We start from the raw sequence: 16,587 nt of genomic DNA on the forward strand, positions 1-16,587 counted from the left end.
CCCTTCCCGAGTGTTCATTCTGGTTCCCTGGCCTCTTGCTAACTTGAGACACCTCAATTTTATGTAGAAAAAGGGCACATTTTTAACCTGAGGAAAAGTGGGGGGGGGGGGCACGTGCCCCCTGTGCCCCCCGGTTCCGCCGCCCTTGGTTACAACTCCCATCGGGTATGTAAATAGTCATGTTAGGATTTCATCGCATTTATCCATGTCATTTGACGTATTTCAGGATCGTGAGTTCGTGATACATGTGTTATATTGTCCGTCAGTATGTTTGTTCCGGCATCTGCATGGTCCAAGGAGTGGAATAAAACGGTTCTATGTAGCGATCGGACGTTTTATTTCGTTAGTGACTGTCTTGTGATTGTGGGATGTTACTGGTCAAGGCCTGTTTCAACTAGACCTAACTCTATGGAATTACACAAAGTCACGGTAGTATTTCGCCCAGGATTGAACGAGAAGCGTGGATTTGGATATTCACTGCTAAATTTGGTTTATTGACAGGATACTTTTTCTGTGTTTGTACTTTTGGATATTAAAACGAGTACTATGTTCAGCTGAAGCTTAGTCATGTATATGCTACCCTGGTCGATTCGGGCCAGCGTCTTCCCGTAGTTGTTCGATTATGTTTAGTGTTTTTTGTAGTGGGGTAATTCGGTGACAGTAACGTAAACCATTTTCCCGTCACATATCACGCATGAGGCATCTTTTAGGTCTATTCTTCTGTTCAGTTTGCGGTATTTTGCGATCAAATTGTATTACGGAATCGGCAAGCTGCTTGCATGTTCTACAGTATATTGTACCGTACGTACCTATTGACGCTCCGCTATGTAAACGATGCCTTCAATTGAGTGGAAATTTTGCTAATGAAATAACCCATTTTACTAAATTTTCTGCTTAAAATTGTCTTTAAACTAGTTGTTTACCTTCATATGTTCTTGTTTTAAGCTAACAGCTTTTCAAACGCTCGAAATTGTAAGTCAAATACAGTACAATTGTTCGCTATCTGTGTATAAACAGTGCCTAGTTTAGCGTTTGATTTTCGCGGTACACCAATTATGACGTCACACGGTGACCAGCGGCTCCTTTGGGTCAATCTCTGTTTTCAGACATTCTAGAGGTTCATGTCACGTGACTACCCAAAATGTCCATTTTCGTGGTCGTTTTTTGATGGGTTATAGTAGGTTTTCGAAGATTATTATTTACACATGTTGATTATGGGTATGTAAACTCCCAAATTAATGGAAACCCCCCCCCAAAAAAAAAAAAATTGTCTCCGTAGTTGGTCTTTAAGTACTCCACTACTGAAAAAAAAAGAAAAAAGTTATTAACCAACCTGCTTTTTCTACTGTAAAAATCCTGCGGATATAAATATATACAAGTTTGAGACACTGGCAATCCTTTGTTGATAGGTTCTTGTTCAAAGGCAGACTAACAAGAGGAATTTTCTACACTTGAGTATAGTAGAAATGTACATCCAAAGGGACCACCTCATAATTCTTCTTTACCTTTCCCTGGTTTGTTCATCAACCTATTGTTGCAGATAAAATGATACACAAATGGCACATACAAAAGACTTAATCATTTTCCTCACAAAAAATTTATTGTTCAAATCTACAATGAAAGTTGGAAATGTACAAGTTAATAGGAATTTTCCAATAAGAATATTACTAGTAAATGAAAACACAAATTCAGAGCCGATACAATAATGATCACAAATCCTGATTATATACATGGAATGATCCTCCAATGAAAAACCCCCTCTTGCTACACTGGAGTGGAAACAAATTTTTCCCTTATTTTCTATCTTACATAACTTTGGGAGGGTCTCACATGAAATAAATAATAGAAGAAACCAAAATAAGAGGAATTGCAGGATACCCCCCCCCCCCAAAAAAAAAAACCATTAAATGAATATTCTTATTGTTGAGCTGAGGTAGTGGCAGCACACTGACTTATTAAAGTTGCTTCCAAATTCAATTCACAGGCTGCAAGAGGCAATGAACCAAACCCTTCTCACAAGATACTACACTAAACAAAAGTGTGAACTTCTAGAAATTCTTCTCAGATCAACTAATGGGCTCAAAGACCGTACAAGTCGTATTTAACCAAACGATCTGAATTTGATACACTATTTTCATGCTTCCCAAGGTTTTAAACAAATGAAATTCACAACTTTTTCAAGACACTACCATCATCTCTCAGAAATCTTTGAAGCCCAGTTGATGAAATCCTCAGAAAAGTAACTTTTGCTGATGTGAATAAACTTTCAATGTCTCCCTGAATATCCCCCTAGATTCGCTGTTCAATCTGTCGCCATCTATCCAATGACCATCGTTTACTGGTATACGACTTTTGCAAGGATCTTTGATGAACCTCTCCTGTCAAAGTTGTTGTGTGATCGGATATCAGCATGTACTGACACACCACTCGAATATTTCTATATAAACACACATATAAATAGACATTGTACGTACCTGTACTATGTTTCCTCATATTTGACAATTCAAATTGTGTATAGGCTATTATTGTATGGAGCATAATGCCATTATGATTAACAAGCCATTGCAGATATAGAATTCAATAAACCCAGTTTATACCTGCCAGACAGTCACAGAGAATGTCCAGGGAATAATTTATCTTGTATTGCAACAGCAAAATGGCCAAATTTGATACCCAAATGTAAAGGTGTAGAAGCATAGATATATATATAACGTGGAAATATGAAGACAGCATAAAAATTATTACCTGTGCAGCTTGAATCACTTTGTAGGCACCCGGAAGGTACTTCCTTTTAATCTTAAATTTGAGTTTTATTCCCTTTTTATTGTTGTTACGGTAGGTCGGGACTATTAGGTAACACTTGTTGCATGAAAAAATGTCCTTCAAAGTCAAGGGACCTGTTTCAGGTATTACCCAGTAATAGAAAAACAAAATTTATCTTAAACCCACACCCAGCTTCTTTGAAACATGATGTAATTCTTTTAACAACCTTTCGTTGAACACTCTGGACAAACGTTTATAGAGCCATTTCTCTTGAATTTCTGAAAACAGGTAAAGATATACCATGATCAAAGACCTATTCTTTTTTGTTCACTCACCCAAAACTAGGGAGTTATTCTGAACACACTTCAGAAATATGAGTTAAATCAGAAACATGTTAGAACCACAGGATGGTTTTGGCACCGGTTTATTATGTCCCATCAAATGCTTTGTAAGATCACATCAAAAGCATTCATCAATCACGTTATCTTTCACGTCACTTGTAGCCACACCCAGTATGCTAAGCTCGCCTTATCAATAACAATAATTTCTGGTTCAATATCAACCCATCCCCCTCCCCCCCCTGCCATAAGGAAGAGGTCAAAAAATATATATATATTGACCATTTCCTGCCAATATCAATGAATTGGTATTATTCTCTCACTTAAGGTCCTTTCATTGAAGAAATTTCCACAGGGCATGGATTTGAGATCATTTTTGAGTCTAATAAAATTAATCTTATTATGCCACTGGTACAAATTTTGTCATACCTCCCGGTGAACTTTCTTGCCTTCATACAAGAGTGAATCCCCCCCACGGTAAACTGAGGCACTGATTTGTTCGTTACCACTTCCAACGACGTTCCCAACGTTCGCACATTTGCCCCGTTAGGTTTCATAAATCGATCATAAACTCGTCCTCTTATGTCTCGGTTTTTCTTCACCGACACAATTCCAAACGTACTCTTAGTGAGGAACTAATACCCCTCCATATATGATGTCTCTTTGGCAGAACACTGTAGCATCTTAGTTACTCTTATCTTGTGATAGGACCCACAACGGCCACATCATACGGAGGTTTGACTAAAGTGTTATCGCATGCAAGAGGAGTCTCTTCTTCTTCTTCCCTGTCCTTGACTGAGACTAATCAGTGCATCCCATACGTCTCTCTCTCAATGCTTCACCTACCGATGAGGAGGAGGAGGATGAGGATTTCATGATGGTTTTGTCATAGTTGGATACACCACAGAATACTTGATGGCCTTTCCATTGTGTGTAGTGTAATCATTCCTGATGGTGGTACAAGGAACAAGGCCGTCGATATCTCCATCGAACCACTTCTGAATATCGTTCTCCTGTTCCTCTGTGACATTTTCCTCTTTCCAGCCATTGTGCCATTTATCAAATTTTTGAGCCAGATGCTCTGTCACATATTGGTGAGCCTGTAAAATAATGGATGGCCAAATTTGTTTACACCTTCATGATGCAATAAATAAGGTTTACATACAAGGCTATTCTCCAGTAGGGAGTCCTTAAATGAGTCTAATGTGTCAGAGAAGGGGGGAGGAGTGGGTAGAGGGAAGGTTTTAAGCAACTATCAGAGGCAATGTTAACATATTACACCTTGTTATGTTTGATTTCAACATTCCCTTATGATTGAGATGGATTTGGCCAATTAATAGAATAGACCTCAAAACTTTTCTTTAATTTTTAAGAATGGAATATTCCCATCTCCCCCATCAAGTCTTGTCTCAGCAACCGGTACATTACTCTCAATGTCACACAAGTCAACATCTGATATTGGTCTTAACATATTTCATGGAGGGATAAATTCAAATTAGTTGAAATGCATTTGTGTATGCCAAACTCATATGTCATGGAACACCTAATTATGCCACTCACCTTGCCCTATGTCTGTCCATCTGATAATATGTCGCACAACATAACAAAATATATCAACAAAGAGAAGAATGCTGCCTATGATCATATCTATCATTACGAATTTAACAAGAGCCCAAGGGCACTGTGGTTCCTTGCTTGAGGTATATGACAATACACATATTATAAAGCAAGATTGGGCTCAAATAGTCCAAGTAATTGTGGTCCTACATGTACCCATAAAGTAACCAACACTATAGCCAACACTTTTGTGATCACAAAATGTGATCGGATTTTTGATCAAAAGGCACTTTTGAGATCTAAATATGGCGTCAAAAATGTAAGAAGTATGAGGTCACCAACAAGCGGGTCAACAGATATGATAACATTGGTGACCACAGATGACATGACCTTTAAGTTTGAAAATGTTCCACCACCCCATTCACAACTTGTCCCAAATTATCAACCGTGTCACACCTTGGTATTGGGATTTAATTGCATTAAATGTCTAAAAATTAACTTTGAACTTGTATACATAACTTCACACACAAAGGTCACCCGTAGGTCAACCAATTGACATTTTTGATCGGTGAGACCTAAACGGAGCATCAAAACTGTCAAAATTCAAACATGTTTTCTTTGCCCATTTTCTCCCCCCAAAATACTAGTTTTTTTAACATTAGCTGACCTTTGGTGACCTTGGATCACATGACCGCTAAGTTTGAAAATATTCCCCTATACCATTCGCAACTTGTCCAAAAAAATCAACCTTGTCACACCAGGCACTGGGAGTTATTGCATGAAATGTCTGAAAATTAACTTTGACCTCCTATAACTTCACACACAGAGCTCATCCAGGGGTCAACCTATTGACATTTATGATCAGAAGGTACCTTTAACATCTAAAAATAGCATCGAAACTGTAAAAATCCCCAAAACATGAAAAGGTCACCAGAGGTCACCAGAGGTCAAGGGTCACCCAGATGTGGGTGGACAATTGGATTACGTAGAACGGTAGAAGCAACTCCCAACCCTAACTGACAATTTGTTCTCAAGTTATCGCAAAAATTCTTGTTTTTTATCATTAATTGACCTTTGGTGACCTTGGATCACATGACCGTTAAGTTTGAAAATATTCCCCTATACCATTTGCAACTACTCCAAAAATATCAACCGTGTCGCACCTTGGAACTGGGAGTTATTACACTAAATGTCTGAAAATTAACTTTGACCTCATATAACTTAACATACAAAGGTCACCTTGGGTCAACTCATTGACATTTTTGATTGGTGAGACCTAAATAGAGCATCAAACTATACAAATTCAAACATTTTTTTCTTTGCCCATTTTCTCCTCCCAAAATACTAGTTTTTTAACATTAATTGACCTTTGGTGACCTCGGATCACATGACCGTTAAGTTTGAAAATATTCCCCTATACCATTTGCAACTTGTCCAAAAATATCAACCACGTCACACCTTGGAACTGGGAGTTATTGCATTAAATGTCTGAAAATTAACTTTGACCTCGTATAACTTCGCACACAAAGTCACACGGGGGTCAACCCATTGACATTTATGATCAGAAGTTACCTTTAACATCTGAAAATAGCATCGAAACTGTAAAAATCCACAAAACACAAAAAGGTCACCAGAGGTCACCAGAGGTCAAATTGAGGTCAAGGGTCACCCAGATGCGGGTTGACAATTGGATTACATTGAAGCAACTCCCAACCCTAACTGACAATTTGTTCTCAAGTTATCGCAAAAATACTAGTTTTTTATCATTAATTGACCTTTAGTGACCTCGGATCACATGACCGTTAAGTTTGAAAATATTCCCCTATACCATTTGCAACTTGTCCCAAAATATCAACCGTGTAATACCTTGGCACTGGGAGTTATTACACTAAATGTCTGAAAATTAACTTTGACCTCATATAACTTAACATACAAAGGTCACCTTGGGTCAACTTATTGACATTTTTGATCGGTGAGACCTAAATAGAGCATTAAACTATACAAATTCAAACATTTTTTTCTTTGCCCATTTTCTCCTCCCAAAATACTAGTTTTGTAACATTAATTGACCTTTGGTGACCTCGGATCACATGACCGTTAAGTTTGAAAATATTCCCCTATACCATTTGCAACTTGTCCAAAAATATCAACCACGTCACACCTTGGAACTGGGAGTTATTGCATTAAATGTCTGAAAATTAACTTTGACCTCGTATAACTTCGCACACGAAGGTCACACGGGTGTCAACCCATTGACATTTTTGATCGGAAGGTACCTTTGGTATCCAAATCTAGCATCAAAACCAAACATTTTCTTTTTTGCTCGTTTCCTCCCAAAATAAGCACATTTTTTCTAATGTGACCTTTGACCTTGGTTTCAGATGTAGTTTAATCTCCTGATTCCAAAAAACAAAACGACAAGTCTGTGCAACCATCCTAACTCCGACTGAAAAACTTTGACCCCATATAACTTCGCACATAAAGGTCACACGGGGTCAACCTATTGACATTTATGTTCAGAAGGTACCTTTGACATCTGAAAATAGCATCGAAACTGTAAAAATCCCCCAAAACACGTAAAGGTCACCAAAGGTCATATTGAGGTCAAGGGTCACCCAGGTGCGGGTCGACAATTGGATTGCATTGAAGCAACTCCCAACCCTAACGGACATTTCGTTCTCAAGTTATCGCAAAAATACTACTTTTTTATCATTAATTGACCTTTGTTGACCTTCGATCACATTACCGTTATGTTTGGAAACGATGCTTTACCCCATTCACAACTACTCCCAAAATATCAACCATGTCGGAACCTGTCAATGGGAGTTATTGCTGTTTTTAATATATTGGTTTTTGGCATCTAACTGACCTTTGGTGACCTTTGCGGGCACTTAAAACAATAGGGATCTTCCTCTTACTATGGGCTATCCACCCAACAAGTTTCATCATGATACATCATTTCCTTATTGAGATATCGTGTACACAAGCCAAGCGTCACATACACACACACACACACGCCAAGTTGAACGCATAGGTTCCTTGCTTTGCAAAAAGCAAGGAACCAAAAACAATAAAATATTATGAAACTCAATGCCAACAATTAATCTCCTGGATGCCTAACAGAGTTGCCCACGTGACGACTGGTGGATTTTCATTCCCTATTTAAGTATCTGACAATTCAAGACGAGGAGGTATTACTACCTATCAACAAAATTGCTCAAATTTGGTTCCCTTAAAAATTTGTTTCATGTTTGCTACAATCCATTAAAATTCTTATTTCAAATGGGGGATGCACAACTCACCTCTCTGGCTTTCTTCAGAGACGACCTTCTGTACATGTAGTCCTCCGAGTCGACCACATAGACCATCCTGTAGGAGTTGAGGTTAAACTTACACTCCATATTGTTGACCATCTCTACCCCCTGGAGCTGCTTCACCGGCTTACCCCCGCTGTCAACTTCCATCTTAACCTCCTCCCCCTCCTCCAACGTGATAGTAGCACCTTCTTTTCCGTTTTCCTTCTTGCTCTGGTTATCAAAGCTCTCTTGCTGTTGCTTCTCCGAAGGGTCAGCTGCGGTTTCGGCTGCTTCAGTCTTCTCGTTACTTCCGCCTACTTTGCGTTTACTGGCGTCGTCGGCTCTCTCCTGCCTCTGTAGATTCTTGCTCCTGATTGGCTCCTTCAGAGATGCTGCAGCTTGAGTAGACATGGTCAGTAGGGACTCCTTCATTTGTCTTGACTGTCGTAAGTTTCTGTTGGGAGGAAAGGAGACGATTGTTGTTGAGTGGAGTTATTTGGCAGCAACTGTGATCTATTCAATAGGTGGAGGTACGTTACAGTGTCAGTCTCACAACCGCTGTGCTCATGGTGCAAATAAACATCCAGAACCAGAATATCTTGACCTGTTTAAAATTGCTCCTGTTTTGTGGAGCTGTCTTCTGTGGAGTTGGTATTCTTGTCTGTGATTTGGGTTTCAGGGAATCTGCTTTCAACTTTAGTTCCTCCTCAACTAATATTCTACTAAATTAATCTTGTATAAAAATTCTGTGTATGAATATTCTGTTTAAATGATTACATCTTACTTTGGGTTGTATTGAAAGCCACAGACAGAACTTGCTTGAATGGATTAAAAGCCACAACAGACAGATGTTATGTGGTTGGCTTGCAAACCTGAATGTTTAAAATCAACTAATATTCACCTCCTTAAGAAGACTGCTTTCTTTGACATGTCATCCTTCAATGTCTCTGAGGTATCTGTGCTGCTGACGTACTTCTGCATGTAAGAGACCCACTTGCCGACCTCTACCGGATCATCGCTATGGTCCTCCTCTGTATCCAGTAGCTCTATGCCAAGGGCCTTATCTCGTTTCACCTGATGAAAATCATCACAAATTAAAATGTAAACAAAAGATATCCCTGAAATGGGATTGTGTATTCGTCATCCCTATCACTTATTAGCTTAGCAGTGTCCAATAAATTCAGCTTTGACTGAGAAGCTTTCATCCTCTGAACCGGAATATAATCTTGGTCTTTACGACATTTCAAACCTGTCTAACGAGAAACATGCAGCACAGTTTTCGGTGGTTGTAACTTTGTGAAAATGCAGTCAGTGTCTTGAACTCAATCAGAAGAGCTACACTTGCATATTTAGGGTGCATGTTTGGTATCTGTATGGGTGCATGTTTTGGTATCTGTATGGGTGCATGAGGTGCTGTATTGGTGCATGTATGATATCTGTGTGGGTGCATGAGGTGCTTGTTTGGTATCTGTATGGGTGCATGAGGTGCTGTATTGGTGCATGTTTGATATCTGTATGGGTGCATGAGGTGCTTGTTTGGAATCTGTATGGGTGCACGAGGTGCCGTATGGGTTCATGTTTGGTATCTGTATTGGTGGATGAGGTGCTGTATGGGTGCATGTTTGGTATCTGTATTATTTGCTGCCTGGGTATATTCTGTCTGTAAAACCCTCTAGGGATATTATTGTGTTCGGTGAGAAAAAAAAACCCTCTTGGGATTCTTTGTTTATTTCACATCATTTGTATTCATTTCTTTGAATACTAGATGGTTTGCTGGATTGAAGAGATTCATTGTAGAGATTCAGCAAAACTCACGTAAGTAACTTTGAAGCAGTTTTCATCTGGTATTAGTTGTTCCACTTTTCTCTGGTAAGCAGATTCTTGTGAAACCCTGGCAGGGGCTGAAGCCATGGTGCCTCCTGTTGCACCAGTACCGGTCTCCGATAAATAAAAGTCAGTGATCTGTAGGCAGGTATCTTCAACTACAAGATTCTGAAGCTGAAGAAACAATGAAATCAGAGAGTGGATTTAGTACAGAGTTGATACAGATTCTTATAGATTTCAACAAATCACAGTTAGCATGATTTTCTAATTTAATATTAACATGAATTAGTAAGGACTACTTAAAAGCACCCTGGTTGTCGTCATCATCCCCCACCCCCACACCCCCCGTCATCATACTTCATGTACATCTAAGTAAATTGTTATTTTCCTACATGTGAAAGCATAGGAAATATCCATGAATGCTGTATCACTACAACCCTCTGCCCACACAATAGTAAGTTGAGATGAAAACAATACGGCTAACATTACAGCAATGTCTCCTATGTAACATAGCTGACACAGAGAGGTACTTCTTTCCGCCCATCTCCAATAAAGCAAGCAAGCTGTTATGAACGTACCTGTCTGACGATATTCTGCACGACCTTATCAAGAGTAAAGGCCAAATAAGCGTGGATGCCAAACATTTCCCTGAGTTGGTCTTCATACACACTGCTCTCCATGTTGCCATCCAAAACATTCCTGACCATTTCTAGCAATGTGGAGTAATACCCCTCGGGCTCTACATCCACTGTTTGACAAAGAAGAGCAATTGTAATTATTACTAACAATGCACACCACAAGGGAAGTTAAACAGATGTTTATAACAACATATGGAAATAGAGGTATGTAAATGCAGATACGTAATTTGAAACTGGCTCTAAGACAAGGTCACATTGATGAGATGTCAACTCACAGTTGGACACTACCTTGAGTAACAACATTTGAAAACAAGTAATAGTATATGATCGGACTGAACCAAAGTTCTGCAACATGTCACGCTAATCCAGTTCAACATTTTTCTTAGAATTTCTTTAAATTAGAGCACATTCAACTACCACACATTAAACAAATAGCAGTGCCCCTCACTCATGTCCCCCCCCCCCCCAGTAAGAACATTTTAGGGAACTTTACTGTGAGTGCAGAGTGCAGTTGTGACTCTGGACACAAAGACACCACAGGCTTATAAACAAAGAGTTCAAACAGATTTTATATTGAAATCATTTATTCAATACAAAACTCCACGTCCGAAATGAAATCCCCCAAATAATAGTATCATTGCATTAATATTAGTTTATATTTGTTGCGTGGTCACAGACTGATATAAGGCAAGAATCAGGTCTGGTGGAAGGTCACTTACGAGGTGTTTTCAGGCCCAAGGCCACAGCAGTGGAGACTTTACTGGGCTTCCTCTGGCCTCCGTCTGACTCTGCGATAACTTCTGCTCTTTTCTTCATCTTGAGCAGTCTCTCACAGAGGATGGTGTAGAGCCGAAAGAAGAGGTACCAATTGTTGTTGGTAAAAAACACATGGTAGATGTTGTCCTGCATAGTTAATAGGAGTGAAAGGTGAGTCATCGTTAGCAGATACACAAATAACATCGTACATATGCCAGAGTTTGACTGAGTGGAATGTACAACGTTCACCATACTTAGCGAGGACATCTCATACAATTCGATATTCCTACAATAGTAGCCTTCCATTAGAATAGAAATATCAACAGAAAACTTAAATACTGCATTTGACAATACTGTTCACTTACCAGGATTTTAAATAAAAATAGAAATAAATGTGTTAAGTTTATTTCCCCATAGTGAGTGAGAGTGACTTGTATTGTTGTTACAATGCAGGGAATAATTTATGAAGTATCACATAAATGCTACAAAATATGGGTAAATTGCTTTACAAATGCAAACATGTATAACAGTTTTGTACACAGGGACCATAGTACTTTACCCTTTCAGAAACTTTTAAATTGCTGCACAAAATTTAAACACTAGATTATTCCCTTCAATGTACAATTTAAACTTTAAATGCGAAGAACTCGCAACATGCAAGTTGGAAGACATCATTTGGCTCCCAGATGTCATCATTCATAACCCATTGATGAATGGCAGATGCAGAATCAAATTGATAACAAATTAAGCAGGAAAGCGAACAGAAAGAATGCATAAAGCAAAGAAAAGAATCGTAAAAAGAAAATTCTATACAACTCCACAACACATTCTTCTAGTTCTTTCATTCTTCTAGCCTAAAACTGATTAAAGAACACATACAATGAATGGTGAGATATAGAAAACAAGATCATAATTTATTGAGGAAGGGATAGGATAGAAGACTGAGAGAGTATGAAAGCAAGACTCACAGATGTCCACATGTGCTTATCTGCAGGTCCCCCAGCAAGCTTGGCTTTCACTTTCTTGTCAAACGTCTCCTTTCTTGGTGAATTAGATTCCTGTTCATCGGTTTCCATATCTTGGTGGGTAAAGACAAATCAGGAAACTTAATAAACACAATTGCTCCCTAGACAATTAATTTGACTATTGTTAAAAGCAAAGAAAATCTCAAAATGTTGAAAATTTAAGATACAGAAAATAAAATGTTAACAAACCGCTCTTCTACTGCGAAAGGCTGTACATGAATAAATAATAAAGGGGTCCTAGCATGATTTTCAGTTGAACCAAAAGGCTGGCAGAATAAGGACACACTTTAAATAGACAGATGGACAGACAAATTAATGGGACCAATGAATGTTACAATACCAGTTTGAATGAGCAAAGCAATTTTCAGGCACAATGGATTTCATCAACCAGTTAACAGGATAAGAAGTCACCTCGCTCTACCAACTATATAACCATTTCTTTCCTGGGGATGGGGCAGGGGGGGGGAACTTTTTTAACATGCATACCTTCATCATCGTCATCATCCTCGTCATCAGACAGCTCTCCTCTTTCAACAAAGAGAAAGTCTGGCAGGAAGTGATGTAATAACTGCTTGATCTTCTGTTTCTCTTCTTTATGTATCCCTGTAATAAGAGAACATTAAATGTGTATCAACGTAAGAAGAAAAAATTTATCAGATGAGTACCCACGTGAAATATAAAGAAAGCAAAGTACAACATAAATCACACGCACAACAAGGTTTTGCCCTTTCGAGACAGTAAGAGAGAGAGAGAGACATATGTCTCTTAAGTAAATCCCAAACAGATCTCTATTATTATGCCTCCAACCATCTCGTATGAACTGTCTCTAGTCAGTCCTGTGCTACTTCAATTTGATTTCTCCAAATCTTTTTGTTTCCTGCTCGGATTTGATAGGCTTCCATACTGGATCTAACAGCATTAAGTAGGTACTAAAATGGAACAAACTATTAAAAAAAAAAAAAACTTGGACCGACTGTAAGTTTCAGGGAAGTTGAAGAGAATGATGTAGTTTGAAGATTTTAAAGCTTATTATACTGTTAATACATTATCAAGAACACTAAATTACCGGTTTGCCTTTTGGCATGATGGATTATCAATGCTGCTACATCTTCCAGAATGCCTTTATCTGGATGTGTGTAGTTTAAGTGAGGACCAATCTTTGGGCTGTCACTCTCCTGCCTCTGTAAAAGAGTAACAAAAAATGCACAATGAAGTGAGACGAGAAAGGTCATGGGGTGAACACTATCTGCCAACCAGGGTAGATGTACCTCTTAGTATCATCCAATTATTATTAATGAGAACTAATCATGGCTGAAAGGAGGGTGGTGGATGTTGTGGGGGGGGGGGGTTGGCAAACTTCCTTCTAAGAATCTAGTCTTTTCTACTGCTTTTGGCACGTCACTTTTACGTGAAGAATAAAAATGTGCAAAATTGTGGCACAAAAAGGTAGGAAAGGGTAACAGTTTGTCTTTAATGCTACTAAACTTAAACTTATCATTCAAACCAAGACACATTTTCTCTTTATCTGTATCAACTGTATTAAATTTGATAAGATGTCAAGGTACCAAGTTTTCAAAATTTATGGAAAAGCAGCATCAAAAATATAACTTTCCTTTCCCAAAAGACCAAAGTACAATATTATTTAACCCTTGTGAAAGAATAAAACAACTCAAGGCCCATGCATGAGCAAGAAAGCTTTACCTCATCAAATATGGTTTCTATGTCATTTAAAAGGCTCTTTGAGCGTAACTGTCTGACATCATTCTGCTTGAAGTTCAGCCCCTGATGGTCAAGTGATTTCAAGTAGTACTTCTCGTTCTGTTCTCGCCAGATCTTGTTGAAGCTTCTTTGAGCCTCCCGCCATTCATCGTCTTTAAGTTTTAACCTGAGCAAGAGAAGCCGGCCGTATTCAAATCGTCAAGTTTTCAACGGGATATACTTTCATATGAAACCAGTTCACGTGTGAATGAAACCAGTTATAACAACAGTAACAAGGATGGAACAGTGCAAAATTGTGCATAAGTAAGACATTTGTGATGTTAGAGCAATTTAATGCATTAAATTCTAGTAGAATAGTTTATATTTTTTCTCCAATGTAAGCTATGTCATTAGCTCACTTGATTTTGTGTTCTTTCCAAGTTATCCATCCTCAAAAACGATTCAGTGACAAACATAAATATACAATCAGTGTTTCTTTCCACTTGAATGCACTTGATAAGCATCACTGATTATTCACAAATTGATGATTTGCTGATTGGAAGACAGAAAGCCTAATGATTGTCTATAATAATCATAATAACAAAACAAAAGCTCCCAGAAAATGGTGAAAAATGCTGACTAACCAGCGGGCTAAATTAACTGACCTTTTCAATACTAATGGCACAGCTACTGCTGGGTTCTTTTTCAGACCTTCGATGATATCACCCGCTTTGTCTCCATATATCCTGAGGAGAGAGGCAGAGGAAACGTAAGAACTTTTAGAATCAAAAGAGAAAACCTATACATACTTTCTGCTGCATTTTGTCTTCCCGTAGAATTTTGATTTCTGACATCTGGTAGGATTTTGTTTCTGACATCAGTCACAATGTATGCCAAAGCCCTCGTAATAAAGTACATGTACAGAAACTTTATCATAGGCAAACCATTGCATAAAGGACAGTTTGGTGACTGCCTTTCTTTTAGTAAGTTGCTTATTAAATAATTACTTATTAAATAATCACTTGCTTAAATACAATAGAAAAGTTTGCACAGCAGCGGTGAGACTAACCTCTGAATGGCTTTCCGATGAAGCACCTCAGATGTCCCCCCAAGACAATTGTCCAACTTGAACTTGGCCTGTTCCTCTGGAGACAGACGAGAGAGTTTCTTGTTCACATGTTCCAGAACCCTGATGGTGTGAGTATTGACCTCGATGACAATGTCAAGCTACAAGATAAAGTGAATCAACAGAAAATGCAAATGACTTGATTTAGTTGAATTAAAGGAATCCTTTCCTATTGCTTCACTTACAAACCACATGGTTTATTGTCTCTCTCTCTCCTCCCTTGATCTGAGTTTCAATGATTGAACTATAATTGTCATCTTAAGATAGTGTTTCAGAAACCTCAGGTTCCTGATTTTCATTTCTTGTTGAGACCACTCGAGCAAATCATTTCCCAATCAAACTGTTCTACGTTGTAGGTTATACAAGTGTTTACACTTTGCGCAGCAATTTTTGACATTTGGGAAGTTTATTTATGCAAAAGGAAAGACTAATAAATTCTTTGGTTCTGTTCTGTAGCGACTGCTGCTTTGCTGCGCGAAAGTTTGCTATACAAGTTATTTCATGACATTGATAGCCTACCTCATATCTTTCATCTTCACACCTGTAGATGTGCTCTTCATACTGGGTCTTTCTAGACGTAACAAACGTAGAATCTTCTGACCATGACGGGAAAGACACCCAGGTGTCATTTATGACCTGGGTACAGAGAGCATTCCTTCCACTGCACTTAGGCTGAGTGTAACTCTTGGGTAGAGCACGATAGCTGGCCCCACATCTCTTGCAGTTTGAAAAATCTGTCAAGAGGTCATCAATTTATGCATGCTGTTAATATTGTGAAACAGCCATTTTCAAACTCTCTTTGCACAAAAGTGACCTTTCTGTTTCTTGCCAATATTTGCTCATTTACTGCTTAAGAATTATCGTTTATCATTACTTTATGTATACAGGAAGGTTAACAAACTTTACGAAGATGGAATTGTCAACTTAGTTCGGCAAACTTATTAAATCTTAATTCCACACATTTCTTTATGTTTGGTAACACAAAGGAAAGGCACACACAAAGAAACTAACTTATCTTGATAGTCTTCAATAGAAAAGACTACAAGGGCACTTTGGTAATTTATGAAAAATCATTTCTTTCAGGAGGTCAGTGTTATATGAATGCAAGGCAATCAACTAACATTACATTAACATGTTTGTTTTTGGCAGACACAACTTACCAATTTCTGTGTACATTTCTCCTTGACTTCTTTCTTTGTGAGGGCGTGGCGTCTCTGTTTTGTCAATATCTTTGTATCCCAGAAATTCCTTAAACCATTTCAGATGCTCTGGATATTTCCTGAAAACGTAATATATATAATGAAGGAAGTTGAAAGTACAAGTTTAAAGATTGAGTTATATTAAGACGCAAAGGATGTATGCAATGCATGCTAATGGTCAGGTCAATACTAATAGTCAGAACTATGTCTGTTAAATGATGACTTTAGGCATAATTTTAGTCTTGACATCTTATAGTCCAGGAAAAATGAAAACATCTGAGTGCAAGCAATGTATCTATAGCTATTCCTGTTTATAAAATGTTCACCTTTGAAAGAATATTCAATCTCTGGAATGCTCCTTTAAGGC

General features: G+C 38.3%; 1 protein-coding gene and 1 long non-coding RNA gene across 3 annotated transcripts in view; one reads left to right on the plus strand and one right to left on the minus strand.

The window, feature by feature from the left end:
- Nucleotides 1-1,574: 1,574 nt before the first annotated feature.
- Nucleotides 1,575-16,587, minus strand: part of LOC139966795 (paired amphipathic helix protein Sin3a-like) — a 43,736-nt gene continuing 28,723 nt past the window's right edge. For both annotated transcript variants that reach the window (XM_071970156.1, XM_071970155.1), the window contains exons 11-24: nt 16,182-16,300; nt 15,541-15,755; nt 14,965-15,122; nt 14,561-14,641; nt 13,899-14,082; nt 13,264-13,378; nt 12,684-12,800; nt 12,141-12,250; nt 11,136-11,319; nt 10,357-10,526; nt 9,770-9,952; nt 8,856-9,028; nt 7,961-8,408; nt 1,575-4,201 (exon numbers count right to left, since the gene is read on the minus strand). In XM_071970156.1, coding sequence (XP_071826257.1) covers nt 3,974-4,201; nt 7,961-8,408; nt 8,856-9,028; nt 9,770-9,952; nt 10,357-10,526; nt 11,136-11,319; nt 12,141-12,250; nt 12,684-12,800; nt 13,264-13,378; nt 13,899-14,082; nt 14,561-14,641; nt 14,965-15,122; nt 15,541-15,755; nt 16,182-16,300 — 2,485 coding nt within the window. In that variant the 3' untranslated portion in view covers nt 1,575-3,973. The remainder of the gene's footprint in view (nt 4,202-7,960; nt 8,409-8,855; nt 9,029-9,769; nt 9,953-10,356; nt 10,527-11,135; nt 11,320-12,140; nt 12,251-12,683; nt 12,801-13,263; nt 13,379-13,898; nt 14,083-14,560; nt 14,642-14,964; nt 15,123-15,540; nt 15,756-16,181; nt 16,301-16,587) is intronic.
- LOC139966803 (uncharacterized) lies at nt 9,057-9,769 on the plus strand. Its single transcript, XR_011792762.1, has 2 exons — nt 9,057-9,308; nt 9,408-9,769. It is a non-coding gene; the product is annotated as an uncharacterized lncRNA (long non-coding RNA).

The sequence above is a fragment of the Apostichopus japonicus genome, chromosome 4 (genome assembly GCF_037975245.1).
Source record: "Apostichopus japonicus isolate 1M-3 chromosome 4, ASM3797524v1, whole genome shotgun sequence".
NCBI lineage: Eukaryota > Metazoa > Echinodermata > Holothuroidea > Aspidochirotida > Stichopodidae > Apostichopus > Apostichopus japonicus.